At 33.3% G+C, this 19,835-nt stretch overlaps 1 protein-coding gene across 2 annotated transcripts in view; it reads left to right on the forward strand.

Moving 5' to 3' along the window:
- The window catches only part of LOC145279631 (uncharacterized), a 61,119-nt gene extending 57,282 nt beyond the window's left edge, over positions 1 to 3,837 (forward strand). For both annotated transcript variants that reach the window (XM_080130848.1, XM_080130849.1), the window contains exon 9: positions 3,604 to 3,837. In XM_080130848.1, coding sequence (XP_079986974.1) covers positions 3,604 to 3,702 — 99 coding nt within the window. In that variant the 3' untranslated portion in view covers positions 3,703 to 3,837. The remainder of the gene's footprint in view (positions 1 to 3,603) is intronic.
- Positions 3,838 to 19,835: the final 15,998 nt, after the last annotated feature.

Raw genomic sequence — 19,835 nt, forward strand, 5'->3', positions numbered from 1 at the left:
AAAATAATTTGTAAATTTAAGGATGAGTTAAATTTTGTTAAAAAAATTTTTTCAGCAACCGTCAATTTGTTTGCATTTGATAAACAAATTATTTTTAATATTACAGAATGTAGTTAATATTTATTTATTCACCCTACTGTGACTGGATATTTATTTCAAGATATCTAAGATATAAAGTCCTACAAAATCAATATTCATCAGTTTTCATTGTGGCTTATTCCATATTATGAATAAAATGTAATTCGATTTAGTATTTACCAAAAATGCTTTGTCATAGTTAGAATTATTTTCAAATCGCCACCATGTTTTTTTGTTTTTTTTACATTATTATACAGTTACTTCACTTTTAAAGCTTTTGGAAACAAAAGTAAAACAAATTGCAAATACACACACAAGCAATGCTGAGGCAATAAAATGACTACATTAAAATAAAACAATTTCTTTGACGCAAATGATAACTTCTAATTGAACCCTCTTTATCTTTACATGTAGAGCATAAATATAAATCAATTGAATAAACATTTTTAGACAAATCTGTTTGAAGAAGTTTGATCCAGATAAACAAATGCGAGCATACATTGGAATACCTACAGCTGTAAGTTTGTGCTGGAAGATGACTACTATACAATTTAACACAATGGAGTGTAAATATCCCCATTAGGTCATGTGTAAAAAGTTGAACATCAAATGTAGCAGCAAATCCTGAGATGATATACCAGAAAGAACAGTTGGAAATAAGTCATGCACCATTTACTATGACTGCAATTTCTACATGCCTAAAAGAAAAAATTTGGAGCTATTAAACCTGACATAGTATATAGGCATATGCTTTTCAAACATATGCGAATAGGTATGTCGTGCACACACGCACATAAACATTACTCAATACGCACCGGTTATTTGCCCTTGTCTCGGCTTTAGATATATCTGACAGGTTGTGTCTCTACTTCCTGTTGCGCATTCTCTCTATCTAAATCGTCCATGTAGACGGACGCAACTTTTCGTACGATTCAGCGGGCACATTTTCGTTTTAAGGTAAGATGATACAATGTATATTGACACGCATACACTGAACATACCACAAGCATTACAAGTTAAAAGGCTTATGCGTGTACACAAAACATTCTCATTGTTCTTACTTCTCTGTTAAATAAAACATCTTATTTATATATATTGTATTTGTATATATTGTATTTGTATATATTGTATTTGTATATATTGTAACTCTGCTTTAACGTTCTCCTTTTTGATGTCTCCCCTTTAAATGTACCTCAATATTTTGATTGTTTTATTTCGGTGTCGAAATTGTTGTACACATTCCCTACAAGTATTATGAGTCAAGAAAGAAGTAATCTCAGAAGTGTCCTCAATGATGCTGGGTTAAACAGAACTGACAAGCGAAAGCTAATTAAATATCAACGTCGTCTGTATTACATAAAAGGAAATTGGAATCTTAGGAAGATCTTCATCATTTCAATAATTCTAGGAGCAGTCAGATTCATGAAAAAGAATTTAAAAAAAAAAACAAAAAAAAAACTACCTTGCAAAATATAACTGGTGAACCAAGTGAGAATCTTAAAAAGGTTTCTTGATTTAAATGTATGAAATAGTTTGAATGTCTCACATCTGGTAGGATGCTCTATTCATGGTTAGAAGTCAGAAAATTTAAATAAAAGATAACTACCTACTAGACAGTATTTGAGTGTGTAAGGGGTTTGTCAAGATACTTCCTCCCACAAATAAACTCTGACTAAATATTCATAACCTATTTTCAGCCAAAATAAGATTCACCTTTTAAGTGATGTTGCTTATAGTAACAGTACTAATTTGGACACTCCACCAGACTAGATAAATTCTTGTCCTGGAATCCAGTAAGACCAAGAGACAACAAGAAAGATATTAATTTAAAAGAGATTTGAGTGGTAAAAGAGAACACTTTGATGGAAGACTTGAATATCTATGCGTCTCCTATAGGGATTAAGTGTTAGACCCAAGAAGAGGCACTTGATTTCCGGGAACTTTAATTGAAGTAAAACTAAAAAAAGCAATTATAATCCAACTACATTTAGTTAATCTTTAATTTTTGTTCATGGACATCGCAATGTATGTTAGAACTTGTAGCTGCAGTCTTTTTACACTTACAAGGAATGTTATCAGACATTCTTGGAATACCTCTTTTAAAACATTGCAGCCACTCAGCTGTGACCTCAATCTTTTTACCATCATCCTGCTGTCCCAATTTTCAATCAGCATGATTGATGCTTTTTTTTTTTTTTTTTTTTTTTTTTTTTCTGAGAGTGCGCATCAGGCAGATTGAAGCTGTTAATTATCTTGGTAAGATAATGGTTTCATTTTGAGTCTAATCATGTTAATGCATTTGTATATTTTTTCTTCACCATATTTTTTCGACAAGTATGACTTGCTCTCATCTAACCATTGGTTATTGTGAGAGTTGTGCTTAATTATCTGGAACAATGTATGGCATCTGTTCTGATTCTACACTTAGTTTATTCTGTTCTGTCAGTAACTGAAGAAGTCCTTCTAGACGGAATTGATTTTTATTGTTTCAATCCAGAATATTCTTTGGGCGAGGGGGATTTCTCCACATTAATAACCTATCTTGTGTCTATTCTACCCTTATGGCGAGACATATAAATAGGACCTGATGATACTATGGAATCAAATTTTAAAGAAAAATATTTTATTAATTTTTATAATAATGAAAATCTTGTTTTTAATTAAAATAAATTTACCATGTTTGCAAAATATTTTTTATTTTGTCGGAATACCATGAGGGACTTATTTTGTCGATCTATAAAGACATCTTCTTTGAGGAAAATTCTTAATTTTTTAGCACTTTAAATAAAGGGATAATTAAAAAAATATTTGAGTTTCCTAATAAAAAATGTATAATATATAAATACAATTAATTGATGAACAAATGTTGAATTTTTAATGAAATATGTATCCAAACCTGAAAATCATACGTTTATAGTATTTCCTAGATATTCGAAAAGTCCTATTGTAGGCTTTGTATTTTTCTTGGATGTTATCTTGCATTTGGCACTCAGCCGACATCAATAGATATAGATGATATAGTGATAAATGGTTTATAACATTTCAATTAAAAACAATGGTACTTGTTCAGAATTCTCCCCCATGGAAAAAAAATGTATGATGAATGTACCTGTGACAAAAACAATATATTATGTACCAAAAATCACATAAATTGATCAGGTAATTATATTTTTAAATAAGAAAATCAAATTTCCTGACTAAACCACATGTGAGTATCTCAAGTTTTTTATTTTGAAAACATTAAGAGACAGCGAAGATAACTCAAATAGATTTTAGAAAGCCATTCTTAATTTGCTTAAAAATGATTTTCTTTATAAAAATAAAACTACTTGATCAATTTACATGACTTTTGGTATACAATATTTTCCTTTTCTCATGGGGATTATACAAATTTTTCTTTCATTTAAAAAAAAAAAAATTTTTTTTATCATGGAAATTCTGGACAAAAGCCGAAATAATTTATCTGTTTATGTTATGTATTTATTAATCAATAAAAGTTTTTTTTTTGTTTTTTTGTTTTTTCAGGTGTTCAATTTTGCTCTGACTTACAATGCGATTGTGGGAGTTATTCTTGCTTTCTCGGTTGCCTTTGCCTCAAAAATTATTATGGATGTTGTCAAGTGAAGCAATATCTGCAGCAGCCAGATCTTTGACTTTTCAAGATCAAGAACAAAAAAAAAAGTGGAACAAATCATTTTCTGTTATTCAAAGCAATTTTTATTTTTTTTATTTAGATAAAATTTCACTATTTCGTATTCATTTTTGCAAATCCAAAACGTTTTCTTTCTCTCTCTCCCCCCCTTTTTTTTCTTTTTTAATATATATACTAATTTTTCTTCTGGGTTTCATTTTTTTGATTTTCTTTTGGTTGCAGGCAACAATGAAAATCTTAAAGTTGCATAATATTTTTCCTTTGCTAATTTTTTTTTTTTTCTAAATTTTGTATAACTCCATCCTTTTCTTTTGTATTTAAAAATGGTTCAATATAATCCATCTCTGGTAGGCTTAGTGGCCATTTTAACTTTTTCTCTTTAGGAAAAGTTGCTATTTAATCATTATGATTCCGGTTCATCAAGGCTAAAAAAAACTCCAGTCATATTAAAGTTCTCATCTTCCACTTTCAATGTTTAATTCTTCTTCGATCATCAAAATTTCATATTTGATATCATTTTAATGAAGTTTCTAGACTGATTTTCAAGGCAGATTCCTCTTCCAATTCTTGATAAACTTTTTTTTTTTCTATAAGAGGGAGGGAGGGGCAAAAAGGGAAGTAAATGTATAAGCTTTAACTTTAGTACTGAACGCGTTGCTTCCCTTGCTAATCTGATTGCGTAGAAAATATATTTTCACTTTATTTTTGTAAATATTTTACGAAACGAAATTGGTCATGAAATTGACCTTGGAAATATTTTCTTATTTACTACTGAAGGAATGTTCAAATTGTTGCGTTAATGATTATTTTTAATCGTACTTGCTTACTATTACATCACCATGAAAATAACAATATATATATTTTGCTCGTCTGTATTGCATTCGATTTGAAGCACCCAAACATGAAAATAGTGAGCCTTGTGTGCTGCCATAGACAACATGGTATTATTTCGATTTAAAATAAAACATTTTTGTGTTTAGTTATAATTTAGTTCACTCTAAATTATTTAGAGCGAAAGGAGTTTGGGCATAGTTTCGGCTTTACCCTAAACAACTTATTTTTTACTTAAACTGTTTTTGGTATTTTTTTTAATAATATAATTAAAAAAGTTTTTGTTTTTACTAAGTTATACAAGTGCTGAAATAGAAATTTATTTGCAAATTTTATAAAGAAGTCAAGAGGCTTACTAGATGGAAACAAATACCAAAAATTATGAATGTACCTTTTTTTTCATCAACGTATTATCCAACATAGTTTTCCGTTCAGTGTTTTATATGTGCAATAAAAAAAATTTTTTTAATTTTTTTTTAGTAATAAGATATTGAGATTAATGCCATAACTCCTTTCACTATAAATAATTTAAGTGAACTTTTGTTATTGAAATTAATCACAATTATAAGTTTGACTATTGAAATACTCGTACCAAATATTGATTTATTTATTGTTTTTAAATTTTCATTGTATCAAGTACAATAAATAAAATGGAACTCGCATTGTTATTTATTAATATTAAAAAAACAACTTAAAAGAAACGTTAAAATAATGGAAACTTTGTGAGACAAATTAATATTTTTACTATTTAGTGAAAATAATTATATTTTTTAAATTGTTACAGTTACTATTTAAATTTTTTTTTTTTTTTTTTTCTGAAAACATTTAATTTTAATATTGCATGGCATTTTTATTTTTAAATGTTTCTTGAAGATCTGGAAATATTCAAGTTTCCAAACTTGAACTTTATCGAATTCAGTGTTTAATATTTGCTACCATTCAAAATCCCAGTGATTACATTTTACATGTAAAAAAAAAAAAAAAAAAACATAAATTGTGAATTTGTCCATTTTCTTAAAAACATCTGGTTTCTTGTTAATGCATCATGTTTCAAAGATGCATATGGAATGAGCTCAAACATTTATTTTTCTAAAAGATGTTAAACTATTGTTCATGTTAATTGTTTTGTTGCTTCCCTCCACCCCCAGTTCTACAACCCTACCCTGTGCTTTAATTTCAAGCCAGTCTCTGCCAAAATACAAAACTGCTTACTTGTATTAAAGCAAAAAGCTTAGTATCAACAAATTTTCTAAACTAAAAAGTGACTTTGAAAATTATTCCATTTTACAAAAAAAAAAAATTCTCATTTCACACAAATTGACTGTTAATTATTAAAAACATTCTTATATTTATCCTTCGTCATTTCAGGCAGAATAACTAAACTACAAAAGGTTTCAAATAAGCATTTTTTTTTCTTTCATTTTCACAAAATGTTAATGTTTTGTTTTGTAGTAATTGTATTTAAATAAAAAAAAAGAGAAAATGAACTAAATCCTTCAAAAGTAACTTTCTCTCATAACAAAATGTGGTGCTGCAATATTAAAATGAACCGTGTGGCTTAGAAGACAGTGGGAATTGCTCTCCAATACTTGTATTAAAAAAAAAAAAAAAATGACTTGGTGAAAAAAAAAAAAATCTATTCAGTTCTCTTTGGTTGAGTCTGCAAAATGAGGCAGACATGTTTTCATATAACTTTTTCCCCCTTTCTATATAGACGAGTTAGAAGATTCATGTGTAATCATCTGCAAAGGGATTTAAAGAAAAAGTAAAACTGAGAAAAATTCTTTAAATCCAAAAGGATACTGTACTGTTATGCACTGTCAACAGGCATACTATGATTGCTTTAAACTTACTGACTACTTCGAGAGGATTTCCAAACTTCTACTATAAACTACACTAAATGTCACAAAAATATGATACTAGTTGACATGCGCCATCCACCGTCCATATTTGTGTCCATGGCGTAGAGTCGTCTGCTATGTTATGGTGCTTAACTTTAACAAATCCAAATTTGTAAATATGATGCTAATTTTATATCTTGGCGAACTGTTTTTTGTTATTTTGAGATTTTCTTACCATGTGAAATAGATGGCAAGTTTTTTGTTTGAAAAAAAGACAAACTTTCAAGGACAATAATTTGATTTGATTAACTCTTGATTGTGTTGTTCTCTTTGAAAGTTTATCCTTTCCTGCAACAAAATGGCCATGTTTGACAGACGATTTCAGTTTTCAATTTTCTTTTTTTTTTTTTTATTTTACTTTTCTACATAATACCAAGGCTGCATGATTAGCTTGGGTGGTTAAGTCACGTTTACATATCTAGATTTAGTTTATGGGCTATTAAAGTTTTATTTTTAAGTAATTTTTGTTTTCCAATTAAAAGCTTTATTCCAGTTAAAAAAAAACTACATGCAATAAAAATTTTTATTTTGGAAATAAAACAGTTGAGACATTAATGGCTTTATGATTTTTTTTTCCTTAAATATTTTCTTTGTTTATTTCCACAAAAATATAATGTATGAGTGAAGATGTCTACTGTGAAAAATTGAACTGATCATATTATTTCAATGTCACACCATCTCGCTCTATTCTCCATCACACATGGTAGGTTTTCATGCGAGTCTTCAGCAAGTTGGTTGATGTAGGTTCTGTGCGATCTTCCTACTGAGCCAAACTCTTTTTTAGCATTCACAACAAAAGAGTAACTCTCAGCATCAATTTTCTTCAATCTTTTGTGAAAATTCAACTGTTACTTCCATTTAAAAGAACTGATGGGTACTTGTGCAGATTTTGAACCTGACGTATCTAAGCATCAAGTTGGCTCTGCCTGGAACATGACGTCAACCGCTCAGATTCCTATTTACAATGCATCCCCATGGGACAGTTAGACACCAGGGTCATTTTTTTAATGTGGAGAAAAGGAACAAAAATTAAAAATTGTCCGTTGTGTGGGATTTCTCATCCACTGACAGAACAAGAAATTGAAGTGTAGGATCTGAAGAACAGATACACTTTGATCTTGGCCCGGTCAACCGCTCGGGTGTCCTTGTAATCTGATGTAAGGCATCACAATGCATGGCAACAAACAGATTATTTTTAGATAAATCTTGATATTACATGGAGACTAACAGTACTATGAATTTATCAATGTTAGACAACTGTAGACACCCGATAATTTTTGTGGGTCAAATTAAGAACTTAATCGGATCCCAAAAGAATTGCATTACATGTGGCATTAGATACATCATTGCAAAGAGAGGCTCCGTAAGCGAATGCGGCAGGAGGTGCATAAACCTTTTAAAATTCTGACAAAAAGAAAAAAAATGTTTTCATTGAACTTTTTATTAAAAGCTTCATTTGCAATTTTCTTTGAACAAAAATACTTGAAAAATAAAAAATTGTTTCTTTGAACCTTTTTAAAAACCTTTTAAAACACCTACCCACAAAAATACAAAAAGAAAAAATGGTCATGGTAAATTCCCTCCCCTCCCCTGCATAAAATGTTTGTCATGAAACATTGAGTGAATAAAACAATTATGGTAGTTTTTTTTTTTTTTTTTTTTTTTTTTTTTTCGTACCGTTAAGATAAAATCATTGGTGATGCTCGGTATAACCTGGTGGTTTGTCATGTTCCATGCAAAGTGGAGAGAATGTTTACATATGTTGGGTTCAAAATCTGCACAAGTATCAACTGATGTAACAATTGCTTCAAAGAAGTCTTGTTTCATCTTGATAAGATTTTACTTCTAGATCACTTTTCTTTTCTTTATCCTGATTTGCACCTTTTACTGTGAAGACTACAAAAAAAATGTGTAATTTTGCTTTACAACTTAATGAACAAAAATGGTGAATTCGACATTTTTTGTTTAGACAAGTCTCACTTTAAGAGATATTTGCATGTTTGTTCAATGTAATGTGCTTTGTTTTGCTTAACAAAAAGCCCAATGCAATTTATCATTTCTTCCAGGCAGTGTAATAGGAATTCTATTGGAGTTGAATAAGCAAAATTGCAAGGCCATCAGTATCATGTGTGCCAGTAATTTTCTCTGTAAGATACCTTTACTTGTAATACTCATGTCAGGCCATTTCTTTCAACTTGTTGACTGACATACAAAGGATTTAAGTCAAGACAGATTCTAAACAGATATCACTCTGGAGAAGATCATTAGGAAAAAAAAAAACATGGTGTCTTTGTTAGATGATTGTATCATTGTGATGTGGAGATGAAAAACTCTTATCCACAAGCTCCTCAATTTGTAGATAAGGAAGCAGCCTGCAGATATAGAGGTCAGCTGTGAATATACAAAATAAGTAGTGTTGACTAAAATCATGCGCTTCCCTTTGGCAAAGGCTAACAGGCAAAACTCATGCTACCAGGGTTATGGGGAACTAACTTGGTGGATGTATGCTGCCAGCAAATGAACTCAAATATTCAAGTTGATGGTAGAGCACTCTAGTCCAAAAAAGAACTGTGTTGTCTATAGGTGTGGTGTATGTAGATAAAATATATCTATCAAAAGGTCTAATATGGTTCCTACACAAGATTTAAGTTTTCTATCAATTTTTTTTTTTTATCCTAATTTCAGATGATGCTAATTTATTTAAAATTTATCAAATTAATTTTCAAATGTTTCTGCTTTGATAAACTTTGTGACAAATATTTTATTTATTTTTATTTTTTTTTTTTTTGTGATAACCTCACTTTGTCTATCTTGCTTACACAATAACAATTCACCTTTTCAATGGCCAGAATGTATTTAGTACTTCCAGGTCCACTCTTGAGTGATTATATTTGTCAGGATCCTATCTATGGAATAAATATGTCTTTGTTAAGGCACAAAACTGTTTCGGACATTACATGAATTTTTGAGATAAGGATTGATTATTCATATTATTAGATACTTTGGACTACTGTTCTCATCTTGTTTGTATACATTACATGAAGGGTTTGTCAGAACTTTTTTTTAAATATTTAATCCATATGACATTAGGGCAGTATTCGGAAGTGATTTGATTACAGAAACATCTTGTGCAAGTCAAATTTCCTATGAAAAAATGTTGACTAAGAACTGTGTATATAAGATACCATGTAAATATGGAAAACTATAGAAAAGGTGAAACTTATCCACTAAAGGTGAGGTTAAACACTGAAAAGCTATAATATGTGGAGAGATTAAGTCGAGTATGACTGACCATTACATAGTGGGAAATGGGACAATGTAAACTTAGACGGAGAGTAAGACAACTCCAAAAAGTAGCACATATGCTGAGTGATGATCAGCTATTAAGTAGACTTAGTATTGAGTTTAAAATGATATGGCAAACCTTAAAGATAATATGATTTTAAAAAAATTATATGTAGTAATGTGTACAATATTCTGCTCGTTCCTTCCTTAGTTTGTACGTTACGTTTTGAAAAGAGCCAACCTGCTTCAGAAAAGGCCAAATTCGCAAAAGTTAGCTTTAAAAAGGCCAATCTGGCAATCCTGGACAAGTGAGTGACCTCCCCGTAATGAAACCAGTTTTGAATATCATAATATATGGTCATTGCTGTGATAGTGTCAGAAATTCGTGATTTCAACATGCAGTATGTTATTTAAAAAATAATAATTAGACAGAAACAGAGCAAAATAGAACATTGCCTGTCAAGAGGTGCTAGATTGAAGGAGTAAAAGATTATCTCTTACAATGTGGTTTTAGTATTTATATTGAACTATGTAGCACACTATAACTTTCTGAGTATTTATTAGTACTTTTTAATTTATTTCATTAGGATCAACCTTGTAACTCTCACTTCTACTATTTTGTTCTTTTGTTCTCGTATTCCATGAGTTATGATTCTGACAAAAGGAAAAATTTCTGTTTTCTAGGTCAGAATCTATTCCATTTAACACTTATTGCCAAGTTTTTGACCTTAAAGTAGTTTTTATTTTTTTATACCTCCTTACATTGACTTCATATACCTTGTCTGAAGTGATTTCCATATTAAAAAAAAAATGGACACTATTTTCATAGAAATGTAAAATTTACAGATGCTGCATGTTATTAGTTTTTCTATCCAAAAATCTAATTTTTTGTGCTATTCAGAGAAATATAAGCTTTATCAAAACATTTGTTGATTAAATATATTTCTCATTCCGTGGAATTTGCATGGGTCTTGTTAGTTTTGAATATTTACTCAGGGTTTGTATGGAAAAGTATCCTTATGCCAGGTTGTCCTGGCAAACCTCTGTACAGAGGCTTTAAACACTCGGTGCTTGGTAGGCATTTAAATTCTTCAATTTTCTTATTTTGTTTTGAGAATAGGGTATTCACTTGCTATTTCATACGTTCCAATCGAGAGGGTTTTTTTTTTTTTTTTTTTTTTTTTTTTTTTAAAGATTCTAACTGTCCCTTTAAGTACAATTATTTGTATCTCATTTGCACTTAATTCATTGGGTATATTTGCCAGGTAGATTTTTAAATTATCTTGAGTTCAGTTGCTCCTATTATTACTGTTTTTCTTGTTTCAGTCGAAGTTCTCAAAAAATCAAGGGAGCCCCCTTCCTGGGGCTAACACTTGGTTTCTTTATGAGATACATAGATATTCGAATATCTCATTTGCCTCTTAAACACTGCGCTAGTAATAAAGTTGAGGACATAATATTCCTCTCCAAATCGACCATTTAAATATATTATAGCATATTTTCTTGTGGTCTCTTGGTCTTACTGGATTCAAGACAAGAATTCATCTAGTCTGGAGTACCCAGCTTCAAGCTGTTACTTGAGGTAACATCTCTTGGAGGAAGGTGCACCATTCCTCGTAAAAGCCAGTGTGGGTTAGCCGTAGCGAGATCTTTTTTGGGGTGTGAATACTATGTGATTTTAAATATTTAGTTAGGGTTTACTTCTAGGGAAAAGTATCCTCATGCCAGGTTGTCCTGACAAACCCCTTGAACACTTGAAGATAAGGTCTAGTAGGCATTCAAGTTCTTTCCAGTAGGCATTGCTGTGTTTGCATGTTTTTTTGTTTTTTTTTTAGATTAAACTTCTCTGAACAAGTTTATCTCACCAACTGTTTCATTAATTGATTTATTAATATTCTCCCTATGTAAAGAGTGTTTAGCCGAAAGCTTTGCAAAGAAATTGTTTACTTTGATGTATTAACTTTATAACCTCAGCATTGCTTGTTTGTTTACTTGCAATTTGTTTTGCTTTTCACAAAACCATTTTTTTATTTCAATAAAAGGGAAAAATAACTATGGATCTCCCCACCCCCACCCCACCGTAAAAATAAATGAATATTTTAATTTTATTTCTTTGGCAAACTAGTTAATTCCTGATCCTTGCAGGGCTCTCATCTGCAACAAAAAAGACACATTTTATTTTGGGCTACACAGCATATCATTTCCTTAACTCTGCTACTATGTGTGCTAGGATGTGGGTTTTGTAGAATCTTGTAGGATTTGAAGAGGCATAGACATTGTGTTAAGACTAAATCGTGTTCCTTGGAAGTATGGAAGAAACCCTTAATTACCACTTTACATCTGGGACTCTCTTTAAAGTACAAATGAGATTACATTAAAGCCCTGAACATACAATGTCAGCATTTGACCTTAAAGGAATATACTGATTTCGTTCTATAAATGTAAATAAGCTAAAGCGCATTGCATGTTAATCAATTTTTATGGAATTTTTGTGTTGTGTACATGGTATAATTTTTTTGTTTATTTTTGGGTGGGTCACAAGTTATCCAAGTGAATGTCAGATGAACGAGGAAGAATATTATGAGAGGATTGAAAATAAATGGAATGAACAAAAGTTTATTTACTTATGAGAACAATTTGACATTTGTCAAGATTGGATTTGAAGAAAACTGATGTAGCCCCACAGGGAATAAACCCATGGTAACATACACCACAGATTAATTGTGAACATTGGGTGTGTTTTCAGATTCAATGCCAAACACATACTATTATCTTTATTAGATATATTTTAGACAATTTTCTATTTAGGCGTGATTTTTTTTTCCTCGCCTAAATAACACTCCATCTAAAATATATCCACTTGATAAAGACTAGCCTATTGTTTTTGTTTTCTCATTCCACTTTAATTGGCATGACTATTATTTTGTTTCAGCCCTTTTTTAATTCCTGAAAATGTTTATTCTGGTTCAGAAGAGTGGATATATTTTCCCTTACTCAATGAAACATTAAAGGGAAGTTAGCATGAGCAATTATACTGAGTTATCTTCCTTGTTTTCTTAAACAAATAAATGTATTTTAATTAAATTATGACTTCAAGTGTATCTGTATGTTTCTCATCTCTACAATTTTTACAAACCATTATTGTTTTTTTTTACTATTAATTCGTTAATATTAAATACTAAAACAAACTTTCTGAATATTTCTATTTACTAAAAACAAAAATTAACTCCAGTTTTTTTTTTTTTTTTTTGTAATAAACAAGTTCATAATTTTTTTCTTTTACTGCCATGCAACATCGAGTAAATACATGAATGTATATTTCTATAATAGTTTTGCACAAATTATTTTTGTCCCCTTGTGGGGATTAAAACCAAGATATAATGTGCTACTAAACCTTATGTCTAGAATCCTTATTCCAAATTTGATAAAAATCCATCGCATAATTTGAATTTTTAGAAATGTTTAAAAATGAAGGAAGTAATTTGATTACGGAAACATCAGAATTTTAAGAATTTGAAAGTTAGGGAATTTTACTTAATTGAGGTCTACTGGCCATGGATCAAATTCAATACAAATCTTAAATATTTTGATATTTACTAGCAGGGGGGAGGGGGCGCTTGACTTTCATATATTTTAATTCATGTAGATTTTGTATTTGTTACTAGAGCCAATTCTCTGTTGAATATTATGAGTACTGATTTCAAAAGTTGAAAAAAAACAACTTTTGTGCCATCTGCCAAAATCAAAATCAAAACATTTAGCACTTCATTTGAGTTAACCCGACTGACATAAAATGTGTGCTCCATAGTATCAGATCTGACCGAATGGTTAATTGTAGGCATAGACCAATTCGTACCATCCAAAAAAATTCCAATAAAAACCTAACAGCCAGCCATGGTTCTTCCCAGAATGTGCTGCTGCCATTGCGCACAGAAATCACTTTTTCCATAGCTACCAACGTAATAGATGCACTGAGACTAAAGCTGCTTTCAGGACTGCCAGCAACCACTGTAAAAGAGTAATAAAACATGCAAGAGAGCTATATTCTCAGTCCGTTAAATCCAAAGTAGCTGAGCAGCGGCTTGGTTCCTACCAGTTTTGGCAAATAGCAAACAAGATCCTGAACAGAAGCGTGCGTTCTATCCCAATCATCAATGGACCTGAGGTCATCTCATCAGAATCAGACAAGGCCAAATTATTTGCCAGGAACTTTGCAGCTAATTGTACCCTATGCAACGAAGGCTATCAACTCCCTGTATTTCCTTCTATAACAAACAACACGCTATGCAACATACAAATATCTGTGCGTGAGGTTGTAAAGAACCTTGATTCCAGTAAAGCAACTGGCCCTGATGGCATTCCAAGTATAATGCTGAAAAAGCTTCAACCAGAAATTGCCCCCATACTTTTGTTTTCTCTATCGCTCTTCCTTGACTCTGGACTGCACCATAATAAACAAAGTCTCTGACAGCATAGACACAGCACTCTCCCTAGACACTAGCGCACAAGTACATGTATTTGATAACTTTAATGTCCACCACAAAAATTGGCTTGGATTCTCTACTTACACAGACGCAGCACAACACATAGCTTCTCTATATCCCACTCACAATCACAATTGGTTACGTTTCCAACCCGTTTCCCTGACCAGCAAAAACAACATGCATCACTTCTAGATCTGTTTCTGACCATAGTTCCCGATGATTGTATAACGAATGCAAACAGCCGACTTGGGAACGCTGATCATGCAATGATAATGGTTGAAATCGCCCTAAACTCTAGAGCCAAAACTGAAGAGCCAGTGCTCAAAACGAGATATTAAAAAAGGCTGACTGGGAAGCCATCAGAGATGCCCCATGGGGAAATATTTTTTTTCTTCCTGCTGAACAGTGTGCAAATGAGACCACTGAATGGTTCAAAACTGCAATTGAAGCTCATGTTACGATGCGGAAATTTTATAGCAAGCCCCACTCTCCCCAATGGTTTACTTCTACTTGCGCAACTGCCATTGCTCAAAGGCAGCATGCATACTGCAGATTTAATCGACATAAGTTCAGTTCAAACAGACAGAAGTATATAGAAGTAACTGTAACAAAGAAATAGCGACAGCTAAGAGAGAATTTACTGAAACCAATAAAAAACGCGTCGAATCACAAAAATTATGAACTCGTAACTTCTGGAAAATCTACAACAGTGTAATAATGGGCAATCAACAATTCCCCCAATAACCAACAGTCATGAGGTTGTTTGCTCAGCAACCAAGAAGGCTAACATGCTTGCCAGTCGGTTTGCCTCCAACTTCACACTGGACCCTTTCAACCACCCCTACCTGACTTTCCTTTGCGGACAGACGCCATGCTAGACGATCTGAAAATCACCCTTGCTCAGGTGCATGCTATCATAAAAAACCTTGATACTTCAAAAGCATGTGGACCCGATCTCATCCCAGCTGTGCTATTAAAAAAAGTGCTCAGCTGAAGTAGCTCCAGTTCTCTCCAAACTCTACAACAAATGTCTAAATGAATCTTGCTTTCCGGGCTGTTGGAAAACTGCTTCTGTGGTACAAGTATTCAAGAATTCTGGCGAAAGAACTGACCCAGTAAATTATTACCCCCCCCCATTAGCCTCCTCCCATTTTTTGCCAAAATATTTGAGACCTTAATTAACCGTGCTCTAGTCCATCACCTTACAGATGCTAAACTTCTGACTGACCAACAATATGGATTTAGACAAGCCCGTTCCACAGCAGACATCCTAACTGTAATCTCGGAACGTATATACCATTCACTGGACAAAGCAGGGGAGGGCAGAGCGATAGCTCTAGATATATCTAAGGCTTTTGACAGGGTATGGCATGAGGGTCTCCTCAGGAAGATTAGATCATACGGTATCACTGGTAGAATACTTAATATAATAAAATCCTTCTTAGATAAGAGAAAAATCCAGGTTGTCCTCGATGGTCGTACATCTAAACAATATGATATAAATGCGAGGGTGCCCCAGGGTTCTATCCTTGGACCTCAATTGTTCCTGATATTCATAAATGACCTCCCCGACAAAATTGCCTCTGAGATGGGTATATATGCTGATGACACCACACTCTATAACAGATATGACAGGAAAACAAATGAACACATAAAAGAAATGACAGAAACACTAGAGAATGATCTCCAATCTGTAACGGAATGGGGACAAAAATGGATGGTCACATTCAATGCTGCCAAGACTAAACTTGTTTCCTTCAATAATTACAAGAAACCTTCTCTACCACCAATAGCAATGACTCTTTATCTGAGAGTACATCTTTCAAATTCCTTGGCCTAACGTTCACAGGAAACTTGAGTTGGAACAATTACATTGAAGGCATTGCCAGAGCCGCTGCGAAGAAGGTAGGCTCTCTCTACTGTGCTAGACAACTACTAACACCCGAAAGTATCCTGTACCTCTATAAGGCCACCATTCGCCCATGTATAGAGTATTGCTGTCATATTTGGGCTGGTGCATCTGCTAATAGTCTCTCGCTCCTAGACAAGGTTCAAAGGAGTCGCCAATCTGATAGGCCCTGAACTGTCATCTAAGCTTCAGCCTCTGTTCCATCGACGAAATATTGCATCCCTCTGCCTGTTCTACAAGTATTTTAATGGTAATGCTCTGACGAACTGCAAGCACTTGTGCCCCCACGACATAAACACTCTCGACAAACACAACCGGCAGCTAAATCCCACCCCCACACAGTAGAGATTCATAAATGTAAAAGATCTTTCTACTCCAGTAGTTTCTTCCCCAGAACTGCTAGACTTTGGAATTCCATTCCAGGTCCTTGCTTCCCTAACTGTACTGACGTGCAGAAGTTCAAGTGTAACGTGAACCAACATCTTGCTGCCCAAATCCCTACATAGTACACCAGTAGTTGTTGCCCCTGATAGTAGTCCTCTACACCACAGTGGCAATGTGCCTTGTTTGGGGTGAAAATGTAATTAAAAAAAAAATTACAACACTATTTAAGCGTTGCCTTAAGGAGAAGTGCTTCCCCACACCCTGGAAAACCTCATTAGTATGCCCTGTATTTAAGAATTCAGGTGATAAGTCATCTCCGTCTCAGTACAGACCAATAAGTCTCCTGTGTGTCATGAGTAAGTTGATGGAATCCATATTAAATAGATAAGTAGTCAACCACCTCAGCAGAAATAATCTTAGTGACATGCAATATGGTTTCCGTTCTGCCAGATCTACAGCAGATGTGCTAACGGTTATATCTCACAGGATTAGTGAATCTCTCAACGAAGACTTCCTTTCTAGGGCAGTTGCTCTTGATATATCAAAGGCCTTCGATAAGGTATGGCATAAGGACCAACTTCACAAGATTTCCAGCTACAGTATAACTGGAAATGTTAATTAAATCATTTCTCTCTGATAGGCTCATAAGAGTAGTGGTTGATGGGCAGAAATCAGAGGCCCACAGTATTAATGCTGGATTCCCTCAGGGGTCCATCCTGGGCCCATCGGGATAAGATCGAGGTGTAGTGTCTGTTCTTCGGATGCTGCACTTCAGTTTCTTGTTCTCTTTCGGTGGAGGAGAGGTCCTTCACGACTGAGACAATTTTTATTTTTGTACCTTTTCTCCACGTTAAAAAACGACCCTGGTGTCTAACTCTGTCCCGTGGGGAGGCATAGTAAATAGGTACATCAATGATCTCCCAAAACACATACGTAAATCATTCGTTGACATCTATGCTTATGACACGACCATCTACGGCAACACATCAAAGGCCTTAAATGACAAGGTTCTCTCTGATTCTCTCTCCTCTGATCTAGAGCGTGTGGTACATTGGGGGAAGAGGTGGCTGGTTACTTTTTATACATCTAAAACCAAGCTCCTATCTTTACATCATCAACGCTCTAATCCCCATCTGGCATCAATTGAAATGGATGGCTCTCGTCTAGGGGAAGCTCCATGTTTTGATAAGCTTCTGGGCTTGACCTTTACTCCTGGTCTGAAATGGAACACATACATCAAGTCAGTTGCCAAGGTCGCTGGAAAAATGGTGGGATCCTTCTACCGCTCCAGAAGATATCTCACTACTGATGCAATCCTCTATCTATATAAAAGCCAAGTACGTCCAAAGATGGAGTACTGCTGCCACATCTGGGCAGGAGCTGCTATCCTGCCTTGACAGAGTACAAAATAGGCTTAGTGGGGGATGCCTTTTTCTCTTCCCTGCAACCTCTCTCCCACAGAAGAGACGTTGCGAACCTATCCTTGTTTTATCGTTATTTCAATGGCAGGTGCTCGTCTGAACTCCAATCTCTGGTCCCCCCCCCCTCGCCAATCTTTCACGAAAAACACCCGTCTAGCTGAATCCACTGTGAAAAATTTCCCCCCCTCTATATCTGTGCCTAAATCAAAACGCGGATTCCATGAACAAAGCTTCTTTCTTAGAAATGCACGCCTGTGGAACTCTGTTCTGTCTGCCTGCTTCCCTCCGGACTACAACTTGGATGTCTTCAAGTCCAATGTTAACAAATTCCGAATGAACCGCCCCCTTAATTAAACACTTCATCAAATCTCCACACTAACGTAATGTACTTGCAATAACCCTTATCCCTGAGTGCCTTGATAAGTGGTGATCAGTGTAAAAAAAAAAAATAAAATAAAAATTTGTGCATGTATATAACTAATAAAATTATGTCAGCAAATTGAAGTGAACATTTTTGCATTTCAACTTGCCAATATTTCTGTATACGTTATTCATCCATCCAAACAAAGATTTTACTCATTATAAATCATCCTTGGTGTATGATTATTATTTCCTGATAATTTCAGTGTTATGTGACCAGTAGTTTAAGATTTTATCGGTTAAACACAAATACATACATCTACTGTTTTATTTATTATTTACTGATTGATGTCTGGTACTTACTTTAATAAAATATCAGAGTTGAATTTTTTACAAATTACATTTAATCTCTTTACATAAAACCAAAATAAACTAAATTTAGCTCGCATTATGACCTTTACACTAAGTAGCTATGCTGCAAAATTCATAATGATCAGTTAATTAGTTTATAAACACATTCTGAACCCTACCAAACTGAGTTACCGATATACTGGTAACTTCCGAAAATGCTATACACCGAGTTACCGCTAAACCAGTATTTTTTCAACCACGTTTTTGTGTTGTCAGGGCGCTAAAAATAGCCACCCAATTGTGGCACCTGATCTGACCACATCTGTGCTGGGTGCATGGAGAAACACCTGAGATACAACAGACAGCAACCAGGAGTATATGACAAAAACAACCCCCAAAAGAAGGTGAAGAAAGGTTCTGCTGCACTGACTGCAGAAAGTACCCGTGCATCAAGGTGGACTCTACCTGTTGGGTGGACTGGCACACAAACGCTGAATATTGGTGGTAGATGAAAAGCAAAAAATTACTAACGCGTTTAAATTTTTTTTTTTTCACAATTTTTACCAGGAGGCCAGGCATAGGAGCAAATTAGGTTTGGTATCTCAGGTCTGGTAGAGTTAACTTTATAGAGATGTACAGTTTCTATTTATATTGTATGGGGACATTAATATTAAGATTTGCCCATTAATATTATATTTTTTATTTTGTTTCATTATATAATTAGAAAATATATTACTCTTTCTATTTTTTTTTTTAAACTCCTGAAGATCATATAATAATAATTATACATTTCAAATTATATTTACTATTGATTTGTATATAACATTAGCTGTTAGACAGTTATTCAGTAATGGGCAATTTTTTATTATTCTACAATTACATAAATTGATATTATTATCACTAATAGCTGTAGCACAGCTATTGCTATTATTTTTGCTATATATTTGTTATTCTTTATTTATTGCATATTTTAAGTGCAACAATAACTAATTTTTTTATTGATGGCTCACAGCTTATCAAGGCCACTCGATGATAAAGGTTAGAGATCATCATTTGGATAATTATCACCTGTATGTGACGAACAGAAACAATGGGTTGAATGGACAGAAGATTACTTCATAGAAATTCATTATCAAAAAGGACTAAAAAAGTATTTGTTTACATTAGACTAGAAGATGA

This window comes from Euprymna scolopes, chromosome 7 (genome assembly GCF_053919585.1).
Source record: "Euprymna scolopes isolate OS-2025 chromosome 7, ASM5391958v1, whole genome shotgun sequence".
Taxonomy (NCBI): Eukaryota; Metazoa; Mollusca; class Cephalopoda; order Sepiida; family Sepiolidae; genus Euprymna; species Euprymna scolopes.